This window comes from Bombina bombina, chromosome 4, assembly GCF_027579735.1.
Source record: "Bombina bombina isolate aBomBom1 chromosome 4, aBomBom1.pri, whole genome shotgun sequence".
Taxonomy (NCBI): Eukaryota; Metazoa; Chordata; class Amphibia; order Anura; family Bombinatoridae; genus Bombina; species Bombina bombina.
The window spans coordinates 622,119,836-622,146,684 of NC_069502.1; the positions used below are offsets into that span (position 1 = coordinate 622,119,836).

At 36.0% G+C, this 26,849-nt stretch overlaps 1 protein-coding gene across 1 annotated transcript in view; it reads right to left on the reverse strand.

Moving 5' to 3' along the window:
• HIVEP2 (HIVEP zinc finger 2) overlaps positions 1 to 26,849 on the reverse strand; it is a 60,357-nt gene that overhangs the window by 21,003 nt on the left and 12,505 nt on the right. The window contains exons 2-3 of the mRNA XM_053710639.1: positions 25,565 to 25,716; positions 10,170 to 10,345 (exon numbers count right to left, since the gene is read on the reverse strand). Of these exons, the coding sequence (XP_053566614.1) occupies positions 10,170 to 10,345; positions 25,565 to 25,716 (328 nt within the window). The remainder of the gene's footprint in view (positions 1 to 10,169; positions 10,346 to 25,564; positions 25,717 to 26,849) is intronic.

Sequence of the window (26,849 nt, forward strand, 5' to 3'; positions counted from 1 at the left end):
AAATGTATATATATATATATATATATATATATATATATATATATATATATATATATATATATATATATATATATATATATATGCAGTATGCAATTAAATAAACATTTTCAAATTTTAAAAAATGCATTAATTCAAATAACGTATCTGTTTAAAGTGTTATAATAATAGAGGTACAGTTGGATCTTTTTTTTTACTACAGAAATGTATCACTTAAAGGGACATTAAACCCAATTTTTCTTAATTTCATGATTCAGATAGAGAATGCAATTTTAAACAACTTTCTAATGTACTTCTATTATCTAATTTGCTTCATTCTCTTGATATTCTGTGCTGAAAAGCATATCTAGATAGGCTCAGTAGCTTCTGATTGGTGGCTGCACATATTTGCCTGATGTGATTGGCTCACTCGTGTGCATTGCTATTTCTTTAACAAAGGATATCTAAAGAATGAATCAAATTTGATAATAGAAGTAAATTGGAATGTTGTTTAAAATTCCATTCTCTGTCTGAATTATGAAATACATTTTTTGGGGTTTAATGTCCCTTTAAGGGATATTCTAATGCAAAAAACAACATATTCTAATTCATTACAGCACATCATTTTTAATTATTGCCCCTAGGTAACTATATATAAAGTCCTGCTTAGGAGAAAGCCTTACAGCTTTTAAGAAGGACATAGCCAGTCAGGCAATCATAAGGGGCAGTCACATGACCCCACCAATCATTGGCCATGTTGTGTTTGGGAGATGTAAGTCTTGCAGCTCCCAAGCAGGACTTTAGCTATGTGTTTCACCCACTTGAGAGGGTTAAACAAATTGTTATTTGAGGGCCAGCCATTCAACTGTTATGTTAGAATGTCTGTTTAAAGGACAATATCGATACTGAATTTAAAAGTACAGTTGTAAATGAATAAGCAGATTTTGTCTGGAGCACTACATGGCAGGAAAGAGTGCCGCCATCTAGTTCTCATGCAAAATGATAACGTTCTTGCAAAACTGAATGAAAACCGATCGGACTGATTGCTGTCCGCCGCCTCAGAGGTGGCAGACGAGTTAGGGTCTTACGACCGCTGCTTCTTAACTTCCGCTTCAGGCGGACCTGAAGCGGAGTGGGTTGCAAGCGGCATCCGATGCTTCAAAAATCAACCCCCAAGAGAACAAAGAGAATTTGATAGTAGAAGTAAATTAGAAAGTTGTTTAAAATGACAAGCTCTACGTGAATCCTGAAAGAAAATGTTTGGATTTCATGTCCCTTTAACTATTATGCATAAATCCTATTTTAAAAGCATCATCATTTTCATAAGAACACTGTAAATCATTTTATTTTCTCTATGGAGGAGTCATTTTATTTTGACAAATAAAGTTGAAGTAAAAAGGACTAAAACATCAAAGTCAGATTCTGAAAAAAACACTTTACGCAAGCCTAATTGGTGAATGGTTTACAGCTAAAAAATGTTACCAAAAATGTAAACTTGTGCATAGTAAGTCTCAAGCACCAGATGTGCTCAAATGCAGGGCATGACCGGTGAGCAAATAATGCTTAGGGCCAGCATGGGTACACAACTGGCGCAAGAGTTTAAATACACTATGGCCTCTAGTTATTAAGGTCTGGCGGACCTGATCCGACAGTGCGGATCAGGTCCGCCAGACCTCGCTGAATACAGCGAGCAATACGGCGAGCTGCAGGTGCAACGCCGCTCCCTGCAGACTCGCGGCCAATAGGCCGCCAACAGGGGGGTGTCAATCAACCCGATCGTACTCGATCGGGTTGATTTCCGGCGACGACTGTCCGCCTGCTCAGAGCAGGCGGACAGGTTATGGAGCAGCGGTCTTACGGAGCTTGATAACTAGAGGCCTATGTGTTTAACCCTTGTACATTGGTTAACTACATAGTTACCAACAAGCATTTATAATAATACTAATAAACATTTTTAACATTACATTAGAATGTTCTATTAAGTCCTGCACAATTTGTGGCACAGTATATGTACAATATCATCAATGTCATTGTGTAACTAAATAACACTTTGCATCTCATCCCTTCCATGAACTATACATTAGATATGCTGGTAAACAGCTAGAAACGTTGCTTATAATTATCTGACTCTTGCTATCAAGCATTTGAAAAAGACATTTTGTGCGTGTGTTTGAAAAGATTACATACAATACCGCGCTAACATCTTACAAGAATTCAATTACAGGCAATATTGATTCCAACGGTTTCAATGCAAATCCCAGCTCCAATTAATAAAAGTATCCTTGAACTGTGGCATAGAGTAGAAGTTAATTCTTTCTGAAGCTGAATGTATGTGAACAGTAGCTATCAGGACTCCATCAATAATGAATGCAGCCAAGGATGAAGTGGGACACCAGGGAGTCTGTGGGCCTTTACATTATTGATAAACTAGAAACTGACCTATTGAAAGCATTGTAAACGCACAATTTTCTCTGGAAGCCTCATCTATTATCCTGATTGTGTCATCCCTGCCTATAGCACTCTCCCTTCAAAGCAATTATTAACGTGGGCCCTGTCAAAAATGCAACATCACATACATCTGTCAGCCAGCCTCGTTCTGTTCCCTCATCGTAGACAGACTGACATTATATGCTGCTTATGGTTCATAATTAAGTTACATTAGGAGCCTGGGAGTCTAATACACAAATTCCAGAACTATTCAGTTAGACTAGAAATTAATACCACATCATTATCGTTGTTGTTTTTTTTTTACATAAATACTACCTCAGTATTCAAATATTTATAATGCTGTACAATAGGAAAAAATGCTCCCTTCCATCTGTCCATGAACTGTAGGGAGGAATTCAGGAGCAGCAGCCACACAACAGGATCAGGTTGTGCTTGTCAAGCCTTAGGTTTTCTCTGCTGAGTGCCCTGTTCCAGAACATATGCCCTTTAGGGTTGGTAATAGAAATAGTGACATTTATTGGCTGTTTGTGATGCCACTCAAGCTGCAGGAAGAGCCACAGGAGGCTCCCGTATTAAAGCAAGATTATACTCAAAATATAATTCTTCATAATGGGTCAATTTACGAGTGGCGCACTGCATGAGCAAAAACGGGTTTATTGTCGTATTACAAGTTGAAAGTAAACACAAACACATGAGTACATATGTACACACATATTTCAGTTAAGTAGGTAAAACATGAAAAGCATATTTATGCAATATTCATCTTTAAATACCGCTCCACTTCTGTCCCAAAATGGTTAATTATGAGTTTAAAAAAAATTTACTTTCAACTTTTATGTTGCCCATTTTTTTCTAAAAGTTGTTCTCTTGCTACTACCAATGGAAGCTGGAGTGCATCCAGAAGACTACCGACTATGCTACATTCTACACAGTGGTTACTTGATATGTATAGGAACTTATTTATATCTGCCCCTATTGGCCACAACAAAGAAGATAAGATATACATACTTAAGAGGCTTTTAAAGAAGTATTTACTAAAAGTGACAAATGTACACTTACAATAAAACACCTCGCTTAGAGCCGAGGTACACTTCTATAACACATCAGTATAATACCGGCTAGTTCCCTCTAGCGTGATAGACCTAATCCGTTTTAGTCCCCAAAGGTGGTAGCTACGACCAGATCAACATATGCAATCTCCAATGCACGTAGGAACAGCAGCAAAAGAATCCAAACCGAGTGGCTATTACAGGTGTCATACACAAAACAAACGCTGTGGTAAGGGGGCGTGGCTCTATCTGTAAGGTGCTGCTGAAGCCAGTAACCAATAGCTGCTGGGGCAGTTTCTGCCAAGTGTATCACAGGCTGCTGCCTAACATGTTACAGGATATAAAAACATTTTAGACAATTGGGTGCTTCCACCTTTGTGTCAATAGTTGGGGAAGGCCCTTCCCTGTTCCATAATAACCTGGAAGTAGCCTGGCCTCCACCACATAAAAACACCTTTGGGATGAATTGGAATACTAATTGCAAGCCAAATCTCCTACAGCATCAATGCCTGACTTCACAAATGCTCTTTTGGCTGAATGGGCACAAATTTCCACAGACACACTCCAAACGTCTAGTGGAAAGCCTTCCCAGAAGATTGGCAGCTGTTTTAACAATGGAGGGGTGGAGTCAACTCCATATTGATGCCCCTAGTTTTGAAATGAGATGTCCAACAAGGTCATATAGGTGTGATAGTCAGGTGTCCACATAATGTTGGCTATATGGTGTGAAAGGCTTAAAAAACTAGACTGGGAAACAATGCACATTCTGCCAGCAAAATTATTTTAAAACATTTGTTTTGTATGTAGCACTATTGCAATGTAGTGTTTAACTGCTGATATATATTTTGCATATATAAACATTTGTTTTGTGCCTCTTTAAATAAGTTTTACTTAACTAAAACTCTCTGAGACTCATTGCTTAGCAGGTTTTAAGACTATCTGGCTTGTTACTTTACCCTAGGATACACCAGATGAATAATCCTCCTTTATCCATAAGGTCCATTTTGTTAATTGTAAAAAAAAACACAAACTAAAAAGTTTAATTTGTGAACACTTGTCACTGACTATAGGAAAAGTAAGGACTTGCTGCTTCGGAGTCCGATTGTTTCAGGCTCACCTGAAACGGAAGTTAAAAAGGAGCAGTCATAAGACCACTGCTTCTTAACGTGTCATCCTGGTCCAATACGATCAGGATGATTGACAGCCCCTGCTAGCGGCTGCCAGTTAGCAGGGGGCAGTATTGCAGAAACATTTCACTAGAAATGCATGAGCAATGATAAATGCCGGCAGCATATCCTATAGCGAATCATGTCCGCTCGCTATTTAATAAATATACCCCATAGCCTCACCTGCACATTCTGATCAGGAGTGGTGGTTGTGACACATTTTTATAAGAACCAACCCGTTCCTAACTTGTAAGAAAGCCAAACACATTATGGTGTGTTTTAATGTAGTAAAGGGCTTTGCAGACCGTATTGTCATAGTACTGCATCAGTAAAATGTGGCATCTCACACAAATGTCTATAGACAGCAAGAAAAACACACTTAAAGTAAGTGACAATTATCAAAGATACTATATATGTTTTACTGCGGCAAGTGGGGTATAGAAAACCAAAACAGAAACCACTAGTATTTCCTTTAATACACACAGAAATCTATTAAGATTTAAAAACAACTTTGATTTAATAATTTCAAATAAAAAAACCACTAAGAAATCTTTGGTGCCATGTTTCAAAGTTCTAAAGCCCCCTATCAGTGCTGTAGACATAGGTAGATGCCCTCTCTTCTGTCAGAAGCTTTACAAATGTTAGGTATGAAAATAACTTACAGCTAGATTACGAGTTGGGCGTTATGAGTCAAATAGCAGCGTTGTGGCCCATAATGCATCATTTTCCCTAACAGAGCCATTACGAGTCTTGTTGGTATAGGTGAACCGCAAGCCTTTTAGCCTGTAACGCAACGTCAGTACCGCACTCTTAAAAATGACGTTTTTTTATGGGATTCCCATATTGCTGGTATTACAAGTTTTTCTGGGAGGCTAAAAAGCGAGCGTTACACTCTAAAACAACAAGATCCGTAACGCCATCTAAAGTCTGTAGTTATGAGTTTTACGCTACAAAGCTGTAACATAAAACTCATAACTAATGTGTTAAAAAGTACACTAACACCCATAAACCACCTATTAACCCCTAAACCGAGGCCCTCCCGCATTGCAAACACTATAACAAATGTATTAACCCCTAATCTGCTGCTCCCAACATCGCCGCCACTAATAAAATGTATTAAGCCTTATTACACCACTCCCCAACATAGTCACCACTATAATAAACTTATTAACCCCTAAACCACCGCCCTCCCGCATCGCAAACACTATTTAAATATTATTAACACCTAATCTGCTGTCTGCCCCCACTATACTAAAGTTATTAAGCCCTACACCGCCGCCACTATAATAAAACTATTAACCCCTAAACCGTAAGCCCCCCCACAATAAAATATAATAAATTAAACTATTAACCCCTAAACCGAAAAGCCCCCCACATCGCAATAAACTAATTTAAACTAGTAACCCCTAAACCTAACACACCCCTTAACGTTATATTAAAATTACAATTTCCCTATCTTAAATTAAATTTAAACTTACCTGTCAAAATAAAAAAACGAAGTTTAAACTAACAATTAAACTAATATAATTATTAAACTAAAATTAAACTAACTACAAATTAAATAAACTAAACTACACATTAAAAAAATCCTAACACTACTCTAAAAATTACAAAGTATCTTATTACAAAAAAAAGACTAAATTACTGAAAATAACAAACAAAATTATCAAAAATAAAAAAGAATTACACCTAATCTAATAGCCCTATCAAAAAAAAACGCACACCCAAAATAAAAAAAACTAGCCTACAATAAACTACCAATGGAAATCAGCCAATAGGATTTAAGCAGCTCTCATTCTATTGGCTGATTCATCATCCAATAGAATTAGAGCTGCTTAAATCCTATTGGCTGATTTGAACAGCCAATAGCATTTTAGCAGCTCTCATTCTATTGGCTGATTCAAATCTTTCAGCCAATAGGAATGCAAGGGACGCCATTTTGAATCGCATACCTTGCATTGAATATTCAGTATACGGCAGCGACCGTATGAAGAGGATGCTCCGTGCCGGATGTCTTCAGGATGGACCCGCTCCGCACTACCGGGATCAAGAGAGAAGATGCCGCCTGGATGAAGACTTCGCCGGGATAAAGATTGTTCAAGCGAGACTTCAAAAACTGTAAGTGGATTGTTGGGGATTTTTTTGGGATCTTGCCGCTTGGATGAGGACTTCTCAGCCAAGATGAAGATTGAAGAGGCCTTCTGGATGAAGACTTCTCTGCCGGGATAAAGATCGTTCAAGCGGGACTTCAAAAACTGTAAGTGGATCGTCGGGGGTTAGTGTTAGGTTTTTTTAAGGGTTTTTTGGGTGGGTTTTATTTTTAGATTAGGATTTGAGTAGTAAAAGAGCTAAATGCCCTTTCAAGGACAATGCCCATACAAATGCCCTTTTCAGGGCAATGGGTAACTTAGGTTTTTTTAGATAGCTTTAAGGGACATTGGTAGTTTATTCTCGATCAGGTTTTTTATTTTGGGGTGTTTTTTTATGGGTATTAGAATAGGAAAAATTCTTATTATTTTTGACAGTTTTTTGTAATGGTAGGTTTTTAAAAAAAAAAATAATTTTAGGTTTTAGTGTAAGGTAACTTAGGATTTATTTCACAGGTAATTTTGTATTTATTTTAACTAGGTAGTTAGTAAATAGTTAAATACTATTTACTAACTAGTCTACCTAGTTAAAATAAATACAAACTTACCTGTGAAATAAATCCTAAGTTACCTTACACTAAAACCTAAAATTATTTTTTTTTTAAAAACCTACCATTACAAAAAACTGTCAAAAATTATAAGAATTTTTAACTTTTATTTAACTATTAGTTATATTGTAGCTAGCTTAGGTTTTATTTTACAGGTAAGTATTTAGTTTTAAATAGGTATTATTTAGTTAATAATTGTAAGTTTAATTTAGCTCTATTTTAATTATGTTAAGGTTAGGGGGTGTTAGGGTTAGGTGTAGGGTTAGGTTTAGGGGTTAATATAGTTTAATTTAGGTTGTTGCGATGTGGGGGGGCTGGCGGTTTAGGGGTTAATAGGTTTATTTAGTGGTAGTGATGTGGGAGGCCAGAGGTTTAGGGGTTAAAAGCTTTATTTAGTTTCGGCGATGTCGGGGAGAATAGGGTTTAATAGATTTATTATAGTGTGGGCGATGTTGGGGTGCAGGGGAATAGGGGTTAAACACTTTAGTATAGTGGTGGCGATATCAGGAGCGGCAGATTAGGGGTTAATAGTTTTATTTAGGTGGCAGCGATATCGGGAGTGGCAGATTAGGGGTTAATAACTGTAGGCAAGCGTCGGCAATGTTGGGGGCAGCAGATTTGGGGTGTTTAGACGTAAGGTTTATGTTAGGGTGTTACGTTTAAACAGTATTTTCTTTTTCCCCATAGACATCAATGGGGCTGCGTTACGGAGCTTTTCATTCCGCGATCGCAGGTGTTAGGTTTTTTTCTGACCCGCTCTCCCCATTGATGTCTATGGGGAAAGTGTGCACGAGCACGTCAAAACATTGCTTGTTTTTGGTGCGGTATGGAGCTTAAAAGCACCATATCGCCCGCACAAGCCGGGTTTTTGTAACTTGTAATGGCAGTGCTATAGGGGTTTAAATAATGCCACTTTTGTTGCATTCGTTAATTTCCCTATAGCGCTCAAAACTCGTAATCTACATGTTTTTTATTTATTAAAAATTATTTTAAAAAGTCAAAATTAAACTTTCATAATTCAGATCATCTACAATTGAACACTGTTATTAAATTTACTTTGCTTTCTTGATATTGTTTATTGAAAAGCATATCTAGGTACACTTAGGAGCAACTACATCTTAAACATTATATGGCAATAGCACTTGCAAGAATATTTGTAACAATGTTATACATTGTTGAAAACACTGCTGCCTTACAGTGCTCAAACATGTAAAACATTGCAGTTATATAGCGCTCTGGGCATGTGCGCTATCCTGAGCCTAACCTATGTTTACTCTTCAACAAAAGATACCAAGTGAAGAAAAAAATCTGAAAGTTAATTAAAATTGCACTCTGTATTCAAACCATGAAAGTTTTGTTTTAAACTTTACTGTCTCTTTAAATTTTACTTTTATGAACATTTAATTTTAAAGGAGGTTTCTATATGAAAACCATTGACTCATTACAATATATTTCTCTTTTCTCTCTTCCTTAAACAGTGCAATTGCTATTTTAGGAGATTGTTAATATTATTTTCTTTTGGAAAACAAATATTTTGTTATTTGTCTGTTCATATATATATATATATATATATATATATATATATAAAAAACACTAGTTTATCATTTATGTAGGAAATTATTCACCAGGTTGTCTAGATACCCTAATATTTCACAGTACCCCAAAGAATAACATTTAAAGGTCATGTGGTCAGTATTTTGTAAGTAATGTACTATTGCTTTTATGTTTGGTTTAGGTTCATTTCTCACGTATAATAACTTTAAATACAATTTATTTTCATATTTAAATTAAAAAAACTGTTCTGTTCAGTTAGAGCTGTTTATTTCCTAATGCATTCTTTTCTCTAGAATGTTTCTTTGTATTAGAAAGCAAAAAAAAAAAAACTTTTTAAAAAAACATTGAAGTAGGGGGCATAACTAAACCTCATTGGGCCCCAGGACCGCCTCATCCTCTATTTCAATAGTGCCCTTTCTGGCCATTTGCAATCAGCACAAGCTGAGCCAGCAGCCACATAGGAGCTTTCTTGCTGTAATTGTGAGTCGACCTTTCTCCTTGGCTATCCCGCATCAGAAAATATGGACTTATGCGACCTTCCTGTATAAATATGGTGGCAGGTTTTTCTGTACGGCAACACCGTGACAGATGTCTTGTAAACCTTACGACTATATTTGTAAAGGCAAATCCATGCACTTTCCTTACACTTTGTGCCAGGCAGTAAACAGGGAGCCCATGCCTCATGATGCCCCATGAAGCACAACCAATACTGATTGCAGAGTCAGATGGGCCCCCTAGAGGTACAGGCCCAGGGGCATATTTATCAAGCTCCGTATGGAGCTTGATGCCCCGCGTTTCTGGCGAGCCTGCATAAAGACCGCTGCTCTGAGCAGGCAGACAGATATCGCCGGAAATCAACCCGATCGAGTACGATCGGGTTGATTGACACCTCCCTGCTGGCGGCCTATTGGCCGCGAGTCTGCAGAGGGCGACGTTGCACCAGCAGCTCTTGTGAGCTGCTGGTGCAATGCTGAATACGGCGAGCGTATTGCTCGCCGTATTCAGCAAAGTCTGGCGGACCTGATCCTCATTGTCGGATCAGGTCCGCCAGACTTTGATAACTAGAGGCCCCAGTCTCAATTTAAAACTCTGAAACCCCACTGCATTGCAGGAAAAAGACTCAAATAAATTGTCTATCAGAAATAATGCATAATTAAATATGATTTTTGAGTAGACAAGATTAGCAAGATAACAAACAGAATGATAGATGTTTAACAGTTGTTACATTTAAAGAGTAATTCATTTTTTAATATTAAAATGATTCCTGATGTTTGAACATACCTTTTGTTTTAAAGGCAAAGTTACAGAGCTTGCACACGTAAGGTCGCACATCTGTGTGGGTGCGGATATGTTTCTTTAACATGCTCGGCTTTTTACACCGTATACCACATTCTTCACATATGTACTTCCCACGTCCTCGTCCTCTCACATATACATAGTCTTCATTTGATTTGAAACTGGAGAAATGACAAGGATTCGTTCAGTTGTTATTTCTAAAAAACAGGTCAGCTTAAAGTAATGCAACGTAACAAAATGCACCTGAAAAGATTGTGTAGCTTATCTGAAACCTGATTTAATAACATATTTTAGCTTTACATCAACAGAGAGACAGAAATGCCCTTTAAATGAGTCACAAAAGTTCATATAATTTGCTATCAACCTGGTTATCCAATATGGGCTCAATGAAATTCTAAATTCAGACCCACATGCTTTCATGAAGGATTAGTACATTCCTATTTTTATATAACAAAAAGAAAATATTACTTTTACCAGCCATTTTATATGATTAGCAATGACAGAATACTCTCTGCGCTGATCATAGTTTCCATTTGCGTAACATGAGAAGGCTATATCGGCACATAAACTCAAGTGAGGAAGTGATTATATCATAAGCTTACCCAAAAGCAGGAAGCCTCTGATGTGTTTTAAAACCACCATGCCTTCACTATAAAATCTATTTAGTTTCATTTTTATTTTTTTTAATATAACAAGTTGTTGAAAAAATAAAAAATAAATCTATCTATCCACACAATATAGAGTATATATACAGTATATATATATATATGTATATATATATATATATATATATATATATATATATATATATATATATTTAAATATATATATATTTAAATATATATATATATATATATATATATATATATATATATATATATATATATATATATATATATATATATATATATATATATATATATATATATATTACTAGCCCAGAGGTTTAAAGTTACTAGTCCACTCTTTTTTTATTTTAATGAATATATGTACATATATGTACATTTGAACAGTTACTCAATTTAGGGCCAGATTACGAGTGGAGCACAAAAGTTTGCGTGAGAGCGATAAGGGGTTTACTCTTGTTGGGCTAACCGCTGGTATTACGAGTTGAAAGTAACCGTGATCTCTTGAGCGCAATCGATATTTACGCTAAAATGATTAACGCGACTTCAGAGCTCTGGTTAACTGTTTTGCAAAACAAAAAAGTTGCACAAAACACATCAAAAATACATTACAAAGTACAGTTACACTCCTAATAACTAGGGATGGGCGAATGTGTCTATATTTGAATTCGAATGTTATTGTAGAAATTTGATTTACATAATAGAATGTTGATAAGAATGAATATTCTTAAAAATTCTATTATCGAATATTACATTTCGAAATTGAATGAATACATAGCTAAACATTCTATTATTTGAACGAATATTTTCTAATTTTATTGAAAAATTTGAAAATGAAAATTCGAAAATAGAATGTTAGAATGTTATATAAACATTCAAAAATCGATTCAAACAAACGAATGTATCAAAATTTGTTTTAAATTTTGAATTTTTAGAAACATTCGCTCATCCCTAATAATAACAAATTCATAATAATAACATATTCATATTTTCATTTTGGGTTAGGGCACATGAGAATATGCAATCAGGTTTGCGCAAGAGTGGGGTGTTTCCAAGGAAGATATATGAAGTTAGCTAGTATTGTAAAAATCATGGCTGCACTCAAGGAGCTTGAAAAAGTAAAAAATATATATTTATACCATGAAACTTAAAAGTACACAATGAAAGGAGGAAAGTAATTACGCGTTTTGTGCCTCACGGCACTTATTCCTATGATTAGGTGTCGTGAGGCACAAAACATGTAAGAATTTTCCTCCTTTCATTGTGTATTTTAAGTTTCAGGAAATAAAGATATATTTTTTTACTTTTTCAAGCTCCATGAGTTTAGCTGTGATTTCTACATATTGGCGTTTTTACAGCCTGCTCTGCCGTTTCAGCATGCACCACGCTACTCTGTCCGTGCTGTATTTGCTCTCTCACAAGTCCCTCTTGTCTGAAGTTGCTTGTTGGAGACCGGAGAGAACCTGGAGTGTCGTTGTTTGTATTCTTAACTATTATTGTACATAGTTTTCTCTGAACTATAAAAATGTAGTGGGTTTAATAAATGTGTCACAGCTAATGTAACCCACACCAATAAAGCACGTAAGATTAAATGTCAATTGTACAGTTGTTTCCCTTTAAAGAGGCAGAAAATTAATTTTTCTTGATTCAGCCAAAAAAAAGTTCAAATGTAATATTTATGATCAAATTTGTTTCTTCATCTTTGTATCTAGAATCTAGAACAGTGAAGGCTAACCTTGTCTTTCCAGATGTCCATCACTGGTCTAGCTAGTCTCATAGGCTCTCAGTAGAGTGCTCGTCTTAAGCACTCTACGGCAGCAGTGTTTGCCACAATCTGTTGCTATAGATATGTACTCTCCTAAGCAAATTTTATAATAGAGTTATATATGAACATTTTGTTTGTTTAAATTGGATGCTCTATCTGCATCATGAAAGTTTCATTTTGCCATTAATGTCCATTTAAAGTTTGTCAAAACAGTTATCAATGGAAGTTTTTGTGGAGATAATTATTACCATAATTTGCTCCTCACAGATACTTCATACTACGCAATATGCAAACTGCAATAGTGTGGGTGTTCTAGAGATAAAGAGTGTGGGCTATACAGGGAAAGGGCTTGCCAGGGTAGAATTTAAATGTGTATGGGTTTAATTAAAAACAATCAGTACATTTATGGAAGGTAAATGAAGGGATAGCTGAATACAGCTTCAAGTTATGCAAACTGCAGGATGACTGGGAGAACTGATTAATTTATTTTATGTATTGATTCAGCAATAAAAAATGTAAATGCATATCCAATTGAAGAACAATTACCTCTGCATAGGTAATAATTATATGCATATGGGGGCTAAGCAGCAGAGCCAAAATGACATACTGCATTATGTTATTCAGTAAATATTATGCTTTCACTTAAGAGTAGGGACAATATATACAGGATAGGATATATAGCATTTCTTATGTGATCAACGAGAAGCATCAAAAGTTGTATCTCTATAATCTTCACAGATAGCATTTTGAATCTTGGTTGAGAAAGAAATTTGACAAATATTTTATGTATCACAGAATATGCCCCATTGTTTTAGCAATACTTACAATAGGGTATATTTGTACAATAGGGTATATTACATCAATATAAATGTGAACAAATGTGGAAACCAAATTTCAGTGATATATGAAAGGATTTGTCTATCCAAAGGCAAGATCTAATGACTTGAATCTTCGAAAGGTCCTCAAATGAAAGAAAAAAAAAACACAAAATAGTGTAATACTGTAACCAACTGGGCGTAGCTAGGTAAATGGACGAATGATTACTCCCATTTGTTGGAGCTAATACAAGTTCTGTGTTAAGCGAACACCTACTTTATACTGGTAGGCAAATAGTATCCCACAATGTAATCAGGATTAAAATATTTATTAAAACATTAAAATTCATCTCGAATGCACAGAGAAATATATTGTGCAAAGGGATCCAAATGGAAAACCAAAGAGCCGGATGGATACGGATAGAAAGCAGAATTAATACCGCTCACCACACGTTACCCTTGACCGGCTCAGTTATGCTCTGCTTTAAGAGTCACTGGCATGTATTGACGTAATAGTGGGAAGAGTTCCCACGTACGTTTCATTGTCCAACTTGCAGCTTTGTCAAGGAATCGAAGATTTAAGTCATCAGATCTTTACTTTGGATGGACATATCCTTCCATATATTACTGAACTTTTGGTTTCCACAATTTTTCACATTTGAATGATTTTGTTTTATTTTGTGATTGATCTTTGTACACTTATTTTATAGGGTATATTACAGAAGTGTCCAAAATAATCCTTTTGTTAAGCTTCAGATTACCTCCATACAAGATATAAACATATTTTTATGTGGCTTGTTATAGTAATGCTCCCTGCAAACCAAGTAGTAGTAATAATCAGCACAGTTGTTATGCTGATGCGTATGACAGTACAAAGCGTAAATCTGTTCTCTCAATAGATCCTATTCTTATGTTACTTGATAGAGATGTTTGTACCTATGCTTTACTAAATAAACCCCATAAAGATGAAGATTATTTTTTTTAATGCATCACCCATTAAAAGGCCAATCAATATTATGCTGAGGCTATGCAGCGCTGATTGGTAGAAGCGATCTGTACCATTGCATAGAGCATATTTACCAAACAATATTCCTGTTAACTTAGGAATCACCACACAAATTAATTGTTTTTTGGGGGGGGGTTTTGTCATGCGCTGTCCTGTCAATTACATTTTTCTGACATTGCTATTAGATGCACAGACAATTACATTTAATCTCTTTCTAGCTGTGCAACTGATTACAGTTTTTATTTATTTTATTTTTTCTATTGAATTGGCAGTCTGATGAATACCAAGCCAATTCTCTCTCGTGTAGATGATGTGAACAGATGTCTCGGAATTTTAAACATTTAAAAATAGTATATAAAAGGTTTTACTATCTGGTGTCAATATATATCTTTCTCTCTCATCTTGCTGATATATTATTTTTTTTAATAATGCTTAAAGGGACATGACACCCACATTTTTTCTTTCATGATTTAGAAAGAGAATGCATTTTTAAACATCTTTCTAATTTACTTCTATTATCTAATTTGTTTTATTCTCTTAACATAGAAACATAGAAACATAGATATTGACGGCAGATAAGAGCCATAGGCCCAGCAAGTCTGCCCCACCTTACCTAACAGTATAAACTTATCTAGTTCGTAGGATAGCCCTATGCTTGTCCCATGCATTTTTAAAGTCCCCCACAGTGTTTGTTGCTACTACCTCTTGAGGAAGTTTATTCCATAAATCAATCACTCTTTCTGTAAAGAAGTGCTTCCTCAAATTACTCCTGAATCTACTACCCTTTAGCTTGAGCTCATGACCCCTTGTTCTTGAATTTTCCATTTTATGTAAAATACCCACAGCCTCAGTTTTACTAAACCCTTTAATGTACTTGAAAGTTGCTATCATATCACCTCTTTCCCTTCTCTCCTCTAAGCTATACATATTTAGGTCATTGAGCCTATCCTGGTAAGTTTTATTTTTTAGACCATGTACCATTTTGGTAGCCCTCCTTTGCACAGATTCAAGTTTGTTAATATCCTTGATATTCTTTGCTGAAAAGCATATCTAGATATGCTCAGTATCTGCTGATTGGTTGCTGCACATAGAAGCCTCATGTGATTGGCTCACCCATGTGCATTGCTTTTTCTTCAACTAAGGATATCTAAAAAATTAAGCAAAATAAATAATAGAAGTAAATTGTAATGTGGTTTAAATTTGTATGTTCTATCTGAATCATGAAAGAAAGATTTTGGGTTTAGTGGCCCTTTAACTTCTTGCTTAGGTCCAAGAAAACATGTTGTAGATTTAAAAATGGTGATTTGTGTGTAAATTGTTAAACTGGTTCCATATCTTTGTCATTTTAGATGATTTAACTGCAACAGGACTGAGCCCCAGCCCATAGTTGGCACTCCGAATTCTAAAAACTCTAGGACAATTCCGCAAATAACAGATTTGTTAAGATTTTGTTTGTATCCCACTACAGGGAAGACCAATAACATGACAAAGGTGAAAAGAAATTAATTGTTACTAGTTACTGAGTTGCTATGTATGAATAAATGTCTAACTGGGAAGATCAACATTTTGTAGCTCATTTATTAAAATCTGATGTAGCTGCACATACACCAACATGAATCTTTGCTCTACAGCTGCAGTTATTACAGGCCAAAATATCCTGACTTTACATAGTACTTAAAGGGATACTAAACCCATTTTTTTTTCTTTAATTATTAAGATAGAGCATACAATTTTAAGCAACTTTCTTATTTACTCCCTTTCATAATTTTTTGTTGTTCTCTTGCTATCTTTATTTAAAAAGCAGGAATGTAAAGCTTAGGAGCCGGCCCATTTTTGGTTCAAAACCTGGGTTACACTTGCTGATTGGTGGCTAAATGTAGCCACCAATAAGCAAGCGCTATCCAGGGTGCTTATTGGGTTAAGTATCCCTTTAAGCTATAATGTGTATATCTTTATATGCTTGTATAGTTACTGTTTGCCTATTGTTTGCATTAGCTTAGTGAAAGTTACCAATATGACACAAAAGGGTCATTGTGAAAATATGGTGTGAATACTCAGCCACACTCTCTTTAAAAAATAAAAATAAATCATAACTAAAAGGATTGATTGGCTTTGTTTAGATAACTGTAAAAATAAGAAAGCATTACATACCAAGTCAATGTGGCACAGTATACATATGACAGGTATATTCACACAATGAAATACACTTACATCTGCAGAAACATCATTTTTAGCAGTTTGTGGCCATACCGTAAAGACATGGCAATGCTAAGCACTATGCAGAAGCTACTAAAATTAAAGCTTAATAGGTGGGGAGAAACACTTGATTCTTCACCTTTGCTAGTAACAGGCAGCAGTAAGTACATCAGGAGACTAACCAGAGGCGTAACTAGAAACCACAGGGCCCAGGTGCAAGAATCTAAGAAGGGCCCCCTCCAAAAAAAGGTGAATTTAATACCTTTTTTTATATATATATATTTAACACAGAAAAAAATGTGAATCAGATTACATGTCTGCAAAAGGAGGTTCCCTGTGCCCACAGTCTGTGAGATGGTCTGACCCCCTATTACTGTATATAGTGACACTATTTAACCCCCCAGTACTGTATATAGTAAGTTAGTGACACAGTCTGTAATCTGCCGGTGAGATGGCTGGCCTGACCCTACCCGTCCAGTACTTTATAAAGTGACCACAGTAGTCAGTGACATGGTCCACCCTCCCCATACTGTATATAGTGGTACTGTATAGTGACACTGTTTACCCCTTCCCCCCATGCTGTAGTAGCTGTAGTAACAAGGTCTGTAATTTGCTGGTTCCACAAACATACACAAACACACATACATGCATAAATACACACACTGTCGAATACATACACACACACACACCATACACACACATAAACACCAATGGGTAAAACAGAAACACTAACCCCTGTAGTCATGTCACACTCACATGATATCAGTGCAGGCAGTGGTAGGTTAACTTTTTTTATTAAAAAAAAAATTATAAAAAAAAAATATATATATTTTTTTTAAGCTGGGCCCCCACCCTCAGGGGCCCAGTCGCACCTGCTACCTCTGCACACCCTGTAGTTTTGCCCCTGAGACTAACACTGTGAGAATATAGCTACTTTTCTTAGAAAACACAACACAGTCCCAGATGGGCTTCTATGTCATCAAGAGTAGCATTTGCAAATGAAAATGAAGTGATTTGAAAAGTGAGTGGTAAAATGTCATTGCCTATCTAAAATCTTTATTTAGCAGGTGCACATCTGCACTATAAATGAACAAACAAAAATCCTACACGTATCTCAATATCTGTGCATTGCATCAGTTTAAACCAGCACAATTTAAGTGTTGAAATTTTAAAATGTATTTGTTTAACAAAAAGGTAAATGGAATTTTGTAGATTAACATCACTGGGCTAAGTACTGAAAACAAATTGTAAATCCACTGACTTGCTAGCATTTTCTTTCTTTCTTTTCAAGTATATGCATAAATATATTATTTATATGTGTGCTCATTATTAATGAAGACTCACAGATATGAAGTGTGCTTTTGCACAACACGCTTGACTGCACGTGAAAGTGACATGAATATTATTAGCAAGCTATTTTTAACAAGGACACAATTCTTTAGCTTAGCAGTTATTTCAAACAACTTTCCCTAGTTTTGCATCATTAATATGACTTTTAAATGTAATTTCTAATGAAAATAATTGGTATTAAATGACAATAGAGCATTTTGGTCTAGATTACAAGTGGAGCGCTACTGAGCACTATCAATATTGCTGGGCCGCGCTAGTTTAAGCACGCAATGTGGTATTACAAGTCCATGGTAAAACTGAATAACCAGAGAATGCTTAATGCAAACAACATGCCTTTAGCTCGCCCTATACTTCACTGGATAGCGCGGCTGTGCTAAACATTGCTCACATTATGTTAAGTTGTAAGTTATGTGTTGCGCAAGAAAAACACATGGAAATATATTAAAATATAATATTACACTCATAGTTATACTTAATAAATATAAAATATCAGTGTATAATTAAAATAAATGTATGACTGTGAAGGGCTCAAAGGTGCGTGTATATATATATATATATATATATATATATATATATGGGTGTATTTGCAAGTCTGTATGTATTGGCTGGACTGACCTTGTTAGGTGAGATCAGACTGATATACTTTAATAAAGTTCTTCTCTGTGAAAAGCATTATTGGGCTAAAAGAAGCTGATCCCAGGTGGTAAATCACCATAGAACAAGCTAACAAGTTTTTGAGCTGGTGTTCGTTCCTGAGAGTGCACTTCTCTTTCTGTATATATACAGTTAAGTATATATATATATATATATATATATATATATATATATATATATATATATATATATATATATATATATATATATATATATATACAGGGAGTGCAGAATTATTAGGCAAGTTGTATTTTTGAGGATTACTTTTATTATTGAACAACAACCATGTTCTCAATGAACCCAAAAAAACTCATTAATATCAAAGCTGAATAGTTTTGGAAGTAGTTTTTAGTTTGTTTTTAGTTATAGCTATTTTAGGGGGATATCTGTGTGTGCAGGTGACTATTACTGTGCATAATTATTAGGCAACTTAACAAAAAAACAAATATATACCCATTTCAATTATGTATTTTTACCAGTGAAACCAATATAACATCTCAACATTCACAAATATACATTTCTGACATTCAAAAACAAAACAAAAACAAATCAGTGACCAATATAGCCACCTTTCTTTGCAAGGACACTCAAAAGCCTACCATCCATGGATTCTGTCAGTGTTTTGATCTGTTCACCATCAACATTGCGTGCAGCAGCAACCACAGCCTCCCAGACACTGTTCAGAGAGGTGTACTGTTTTCCCTCCTTGTAAATCTCACATTTGATGATGGACCACAGGTTCTCAATGGGGTTCAGATCAGGTGAACAAGGAGGCCATGTCATTAGATTTTCTTCTTTTATACCCTTTCTTGCCAGCCACGCTGTGGAGTACTTGGACGCGTGTGATGGAGCATTGTCCTGCATGAAAATCATGTTTTTCTTGAAGGATGCAGACTTCTTCCTGTAACACTGCTTGAAGAAGGTGTCTTCCAGAAACTGTCAGTAGGACTGGGAGTTGAGCTTGACTCCATCCTCAACCCGAAAAGGCCCCACAAGCTCATCTTTGATGATACCAGCCCAAACCAGTACTCCACCTCCACCTTGCTGGCGTCTGAGTCAGACTGGAGCTCTCTGCCCTTTACCAATCCAGCCACGGGCCCATCCATCTGGCCCATCAAGACTCACTCTCATTTCATGAGTCCATAAAACCTTAGAAAAATCAGTCTTGAGATATTTCTTGGCCCAGTCTTGACGTTTCAGCTTGTGTGTCTTGTTCAGTGGTGGTCGTCTTTCAGCCTTTCTTACCTTGGCCATGTCTCTGAGTATTGCACACCTTGTGCTTTTGGGCACTCCAGTGATGTTGCAGCTCTGAAATATGGCCAAACTGGTGGCAAGTGGCATCTTGGCAGCTGCGCGCTTGACTTTTCTCAGTTCATGGGCAGTTATTTTGCGCCTTGGTTTTTCCACACGCTTCTTGCGACCCTGTTGACTATTTTGAATGAAACGCTTGATTGTTCGATGATCACGCTTCAGAAGCTTTGCAATTTTAAGAGTGCTGCATCCCTCTGCAAGATATCTCACTATTTTTGACTTTTCTGAGCCTGTCAAGTCCTTCTTTTGACCCATTTTGCCAAAGGAAAGGAAGTTGACTAATAATTATGCACACCTGATATAGGGTGTTGATGTCATTAGACCACACCCCTTCTCATTACAGAGATGCACATCACCTAATATGCTTAATTGGTAGCAGGCTTTCGAGCCTATACAGCTTGGAGTAAGATAACATGCATAAAGAGGATGATGTGGTCAAAATACTAATTTGCCTAATAATTCTGCACTCCCTGTATATATATATATAGTTGTAGTTGTTTTTGGAAGACCACAGAGTGTCTGTCTAACATTTTATCATTTTTTGAGGAAGAAAGGTATTTTAAGTATTTCTTAATGCACCTTCAGCTTTAGTGCAATTGCCCTAGTGCGCCTTTGGTTTAGCCAGAATAGGCTTTTGTAGCGCACCCCATAGAAGTCTAGTGGGAAAGGGATTCAGTGAGTTTGCACTATTCGACTGCAGATGTTGGCGTGCCTGAGGTTTTTACTTTCAACTTGTAATACAAGCACAAGAATAGGAACGCTATTTGATTTAACTTGAGTCGGTTAGAGCTCAATAGCACTCCACTTTTAATCTAGGCCTTCTAATAATTATATACTATATATATTATTATTATACTTTATTTATGCAGCACCAACATATTCTGCAGTGCTGTCCATAGGTACAATTCATTTAAATAAAACAATTATATAAAACTGGTAAGAGACAGGACACAATTTACAAACACATACAGGAGGAATTGAGGGCCCTATTCCCATGGGAATTTACAATCTAGAAGATTTATATATTGTCTTTTTTTCTTTTCAAAAAGTACCCTTAGTGTAAACTCCTATCGCCTCACAATACAGACTTGAAGTTATTGCTGGCTTCTACATAGAATGACTCATAGGTGACCCCTAGTGGTTTGTTTAATTTCTAACATGTTTATTGAGATCCACTGCAAGGTTTATACCTGCCACTCACCTAGATTACAAGTTGTGCGTTCGTGTTTTAACGCTGAACAATTGTCATTTTATCGTTAAAACAGCACTGCGCCATTAACTCCTAAACCGAAAGCCCCCACATCGCAATAAACTAATTTAAACTAGTAACCCCTAAACCTAATGCCCCCTAACTTTATATTAAAATTACAATTTCCCTATCTTAAATTAAATTAAAACTTACCTGTCAGTTTGATCTTTTACTTTATTGAACAGAGGACATTGTACTGGACTGGGCAATATTTTTCTTTATATGCTACAGGTACTTCCAGGCTGGACCGTTGAGGACTTTGGCAGCCCTCAGTGAGGGATAGGCCTTAACACCCCCACCCCCACCCGGGGAACCGGGTAAACAGTGGATAACTCTGTATCCACTTTCACTAATCTACCATGGAGGAGTTATATTCTGTCATCAAAGCTCTAATCTGCAAGAGAGTTGACCGAATCTTTGCGCAGCAGTCTGTACTTCCTCCGGTAAACAATGCAGCTAAATGCAGTGAAGCACCACAGAGCGATTCGCAAATACTCTTACCGGACAGATTGAGCCTTCTGGACAATGGAAAGCAAGCACAAAGTTTGCCCGGTGCTATTCTTCCTCCCTTGGCCTCAGGGAAACACGATCTAAAGGCGTCTGAATATGCTGACCAGGAGACTTCTTCCTCTACTTTGCTGCCACGAGCCTTCAAATGTAGGGTCTGTGAAAATCTGCCGATGGAACTATTGCCTTCTGTTACAGCTCAGCAGGACTGTGCTGTGGGAGAGTTCTCAGTATGTAGGTATTTGTGTGAAAACAGGCGTTGGGTGACATTGCAAATATGGGAGTGGATGCTGGGTCCCTAGGTCCGATACAGTAGGCAGTCACTGAACTTCACTCCTTTCTGAGCTTAGAACTTGGGCCCTTTCAAGCAAATTGTTATGAATGTGATTATCATATAATGGATATAACATTGTTGGACTCTTTTGCTCATGTACTCCTATGATTGATATATGTTTGCTGTTTGTGTTCATTTTCTGGTAATCACATATTTACACACCTGGGCCTATCCACCCCTGGTTAGATGGACTTATCCACTTCTCTTTAGAAGCACATAGGCTTTCTTTTGCCTCAAGAAGCAGGTATTCACTGATAGCAATTAAGCTGTTTTGTATTGATATGCTATATGATACATTCAAAATTATTTTAGTTAATTGAGAGTCATCTCACATTTTTATTGTGTGGGAACATCATACTATACCATATCTAGTATTGCTGTTTCCTGCTATAGTAGAATTGTTTCTTTTATTTGTCTGCAATGTATTTCTTTGTTAAGCTTGGTAAATAGAAGTTGAGTCATTGGGGCCTATTTATCAAATGTCTTGCGGACCTGATCCGACAGTGCGGATCAGGTCCGCAAGACATCGCTGAATGCAGAGAGCAATACGCTCTCCATATTCAGCATTGCACTAGCAGCTCACAAGAGCTGCTGGTGCAACGCCGCCCCCTGCAGACTCACGGCCAATGGGCCGCCAGAAGGGGGTGTCAATCAACCCGAAACACGCCAGAAATACGGGCCCACAAGCTCCGTTCGGAGCTTGATAAATGGGCCCCATTATATTGCAAGAACATATTTTCTAACTCAGTAATCTATACTACGTCCATACTGCCTCATAGGCATATATCTCCCTGCTGTATTACTAGTCTGACTATTTACTGGTCTGGGATACTGCAGATATTTCACAGTTGGGGTAGGCAGAAGGCCTGTGTGTACTATATATGCAGCCAATAATCATTTTAAAGTTTTCCGGTCCCTCTGTAGCTCTTATTTTACCTGTTGATGGTTGCTCCCAGATATTCCGATCCTCCCTATACCACCTTTGGGAGAAAAATTGTATTGTATTCTTTCTGAGAGCTTGTTGTGTCTGGTTGTACCAATGTAATATTCTAAGCTTGTTTTATATCTAGGTGTATAGTTTTGGAGATCCAAAAGTGGCCTATAGCTATATAACTTAAATACTATACCTCTTATTATGGTGTCAAAATATGTCCTGAAGTCCAAGTGGCTTCAATTAGTGTGGGGGATACTGCTTCCATAACTATAATATTAACTGTTGCATAGCTTTAGAGGCCCAAAAGTGGTCTAGTTAATATTATTTCTATCTTACTATTTATAGTTCTATAGCTTTTATAACTGTTACATATATTAAAAAAAGGCGCAGATCCAAGAGTGGCTTGCGTTGCTTAAAAACCCTCAGTTTAGAGAGCTATACATTTTTGGGGTCCATAAGTGGCCTCGGATGTTAATGTGGGTGAAAAAGAGGGGTGTCCATAGGTTTGCTTATTTAATATTTGGAGAGTGGGTTATTTTGTACTGTGACTGGTTAATATGTTTGTAACCACCCACTGTTTTCTTCTACGTTGATGTAGTCATATTTCTGTATGTGCAATATCTTCTTTTTGACCTGTAAGCTTGATATGCTACATGAGCAAACTGTATGTATGTTTTTGTATTTTCTTAAACCCAAATAAAAAAATCCTAACACTACTCTAAAAATTACAAACTATCTAATTACAAAAAATAAAAAATACTAAACTACAAAAAATAACAAACACTAAATTACAAAATTATCAAAAAAAGAATTACACCTAATCTAATAGCCCAATCAAAATAAATTATTTTTGATAATTCGTTTTTTATTTTTTGTAATGTTTTTATTTTGTTTTTGGGTGGGTTTTTATTTTTAGATTAGGGGTTGGCCATTTCATAAAAGAGCTGGGGTGTTTGTTTTGTAGCAAAAGAGCTGTTAACTTTATGGCAATGCCCTACAAAAGGCCCTTTTAAGGGCCCTTGGTAGTTTATTATAGATTAGGGTTTTTTATTTTGGGTGGGTTTCTTTTAAAACAGGGTATTAGAATAGGAAAATTTTTTATTGTTTTGGATAATTTCGTTTGTTATTTTTTGTAATGGTAGGTTTTTTTTATATTTTGTAATTTTAGTGTTTTTTATTTTTTGTAATATTAGGTTTTAGTGTAAGGCAGCTTAGGTTTTATTTCACTGGTAAGTTTGTATTTATTTTAACTAGGAAGTTAGTAAATAGTTAATAACTATTTACTAATTAGTCTACCTAGTTAAAATAAATACAAACTTACCTGTGAAATAAAAATAAAACCTAAGCTAGCTACAATATAACTACTAGTTATATTGTAGCTAGCTTAGGTTTTATTTTACAGGTAAGTATTTAGTTTTAAATAGGTATTATTTAGTTAATAATTGTAACTTTAATTTAACTCTATTTTAATTATGTTAAAGTTAGGGGGTGTTAGGGTTAGGTTTAGGGGTTAATATAGTTTCATTTAGGTTGTGGCAATGTGGGGGGCTGGCGGTTTAAGGGTTAATAGATTTATTTAGTGTAGTGATGTGGGAGGACAAAGGGGTTAATAGCTTTATTTTGTGGCTGCGATATTGGGGAGTGGCAGAATAGGGGTTAATAGATTTATTATAGCGTAGGCGATGTTGGGGTGCGGGGGAATAGGGGTTAATAAATTTAGTATAGTGGCGGCGATATCGGGAGAGGCAGATTAGGGGTCAAGAGATTTATTTAGGTGGTGGCGATGTCGGTGAGGGGCAGATTAGGGGTTAATAACATTATGTAGTTGTCTGCGATGTTGGTGAGGGGCAGATTAGGGGTGTTTAAATGTGAGGTTTATGTTAAAGTGTTAGGTTTAAACGTATATTTTGTTTTCCCCATAGACATCAATGGGCTGCGTTACGGAGCTTTTCATTTTGCGATCGCAGGTGTTAGTTTTTTTTCTAACCTGCTCTCCCCATTGATGTCTATGGGGAAAGCGTGCACAAGCACGTGAAAACAGCGCTTGTATTTTGTGCGGTATGGAGCTAAACGCAACCATATCGCACGCACAAGCCGGCTGTTTCAAAACTTGCAATGGCTGCGCTATAGAGGGTTAAATAAGCAACTTTTGTTGTGTTCATTCAATTCCCTATAGCACGCATAACTTGTAATCTACCTGACTGTGAATAAAGAGGACATAAAAAATGTCATTCATGTTTCAGATACAGTATACATTTTAAATAAGTTTCCAATTTGCTTCTAATATTTGCTTTGTTTTCTTCCTATCCTTTGTTGAAAAGCATAAGAAAAGAATGAAGCTAATTTTATAATAGATTTGAATGTTGTTTAATATGTTATGCTCTATCAGAATCATGAAAGAATATTTTGGGGTTTCATATCCCTTTAACCTGACAGTAGAGGTCACAATGCAGTCTATTATCAGGGAACTCTTACATATAAGAAATCCCATTCTTACAATCACAAACATTAATATTGGAAGGAAAAAAAACTTCCCTTATCCTTTTTAGTATAAATGTATAAACCCTCTAGCAGAGGCAAAGACAAATGAACCCATGTTATATGCACAAATACATAGTAGATTGTTATCTTACCCTCCTTCAAAGATTTTAATACGCATTGGTTCTGTTTGTTTAGCTGAAATATCTTTCTCTCCATGGGCTTCTGCCTTTGTCCTTTCCTTGCTGTTTCCTGCAGCCTTCTTTTCAAGTTTACTGCTAACCAGGAGGGACGGCTCAGGTTTCATCTAAGTCATAAAAATAAATAACAGGAAAGTTGTTGTATACTCTCTGCAGTCATTTTATGTATTTGTGTTAACCCGCTCACAGGTCAACGTACTTGCCAAACTGCACTCAGTTTTAAAAGTTCAAAAAGACAACTATAGCTACAAACTCAACACGATGTTGGGAAATTAGATTACAGGCTGTATACTGCAGCATTATTGGTAGTGGGACAGTGTACTTTTTCACAAAAGGCAAAATCTTGTGACTTATTCCACCAAATATAGTATAATCACAATAACATATCTACTTTTATTATATTGAAATGTAATTGCATAGTTTATAAATCTATTTAATAACTTTACATTCTATTAAATGTAGAATTCATTTTCTCATGTGATGTCATCACTTGAGCTCTATGCTTGTACTGACACCATATGAAGTCACAGGTATAGACTGAAGACATCATCTACTCAAACAAAGCTAATAAATTAGAGTTCATAGTTAATGTGTGCATCCCTGTTTGCACTTTATAATATCAGTAATTTAATATATAATATAATAAATTGTTTCTTTTAATAAATAAATTTAAAAAAAAATTGAAACTAATTTGTTCCTCCCATTTACGATTTTAAGTTTCCCCTTTTCTTTTGCCACCAAGTATTTCATTAATTCCAACAAACTTAATATATTACTAATATATTTATAATATTGTTTGCCAAAATGTATACTATACCTTTATTATGTGTAGATATTCAGTCTCCTACATGAATAATACACTTTTGCAGAGATAAAATGGAAATCAACTATAAATATAATGTAATTTAAATACCCTGGCTAGTGTCCCTGTAGCACTCTTGAACCAATATGGTTGTTTACGAAAGGACAAGACAGAAAACCCAAAGCCTTAGGGTCCGTTCTTTCCTGATGGTAATAAGACCCCTCCACATTCTTATTTTATATAATAGGGAAGAGGATAGGGATGGAAGCTTGGTATGGAAATGATGGTAAGTTTGGTTTAATTTCCAGTTTCAATTTGGCTCAGCCTTGTAGCACTAACAAGATGATTTGAACAATTATGAAAGAATACAGGTTTTTCCCCCACTTAGGTATGTATATCTATGTTGTAATGTTATATGAACATGTGAGAACATTATCA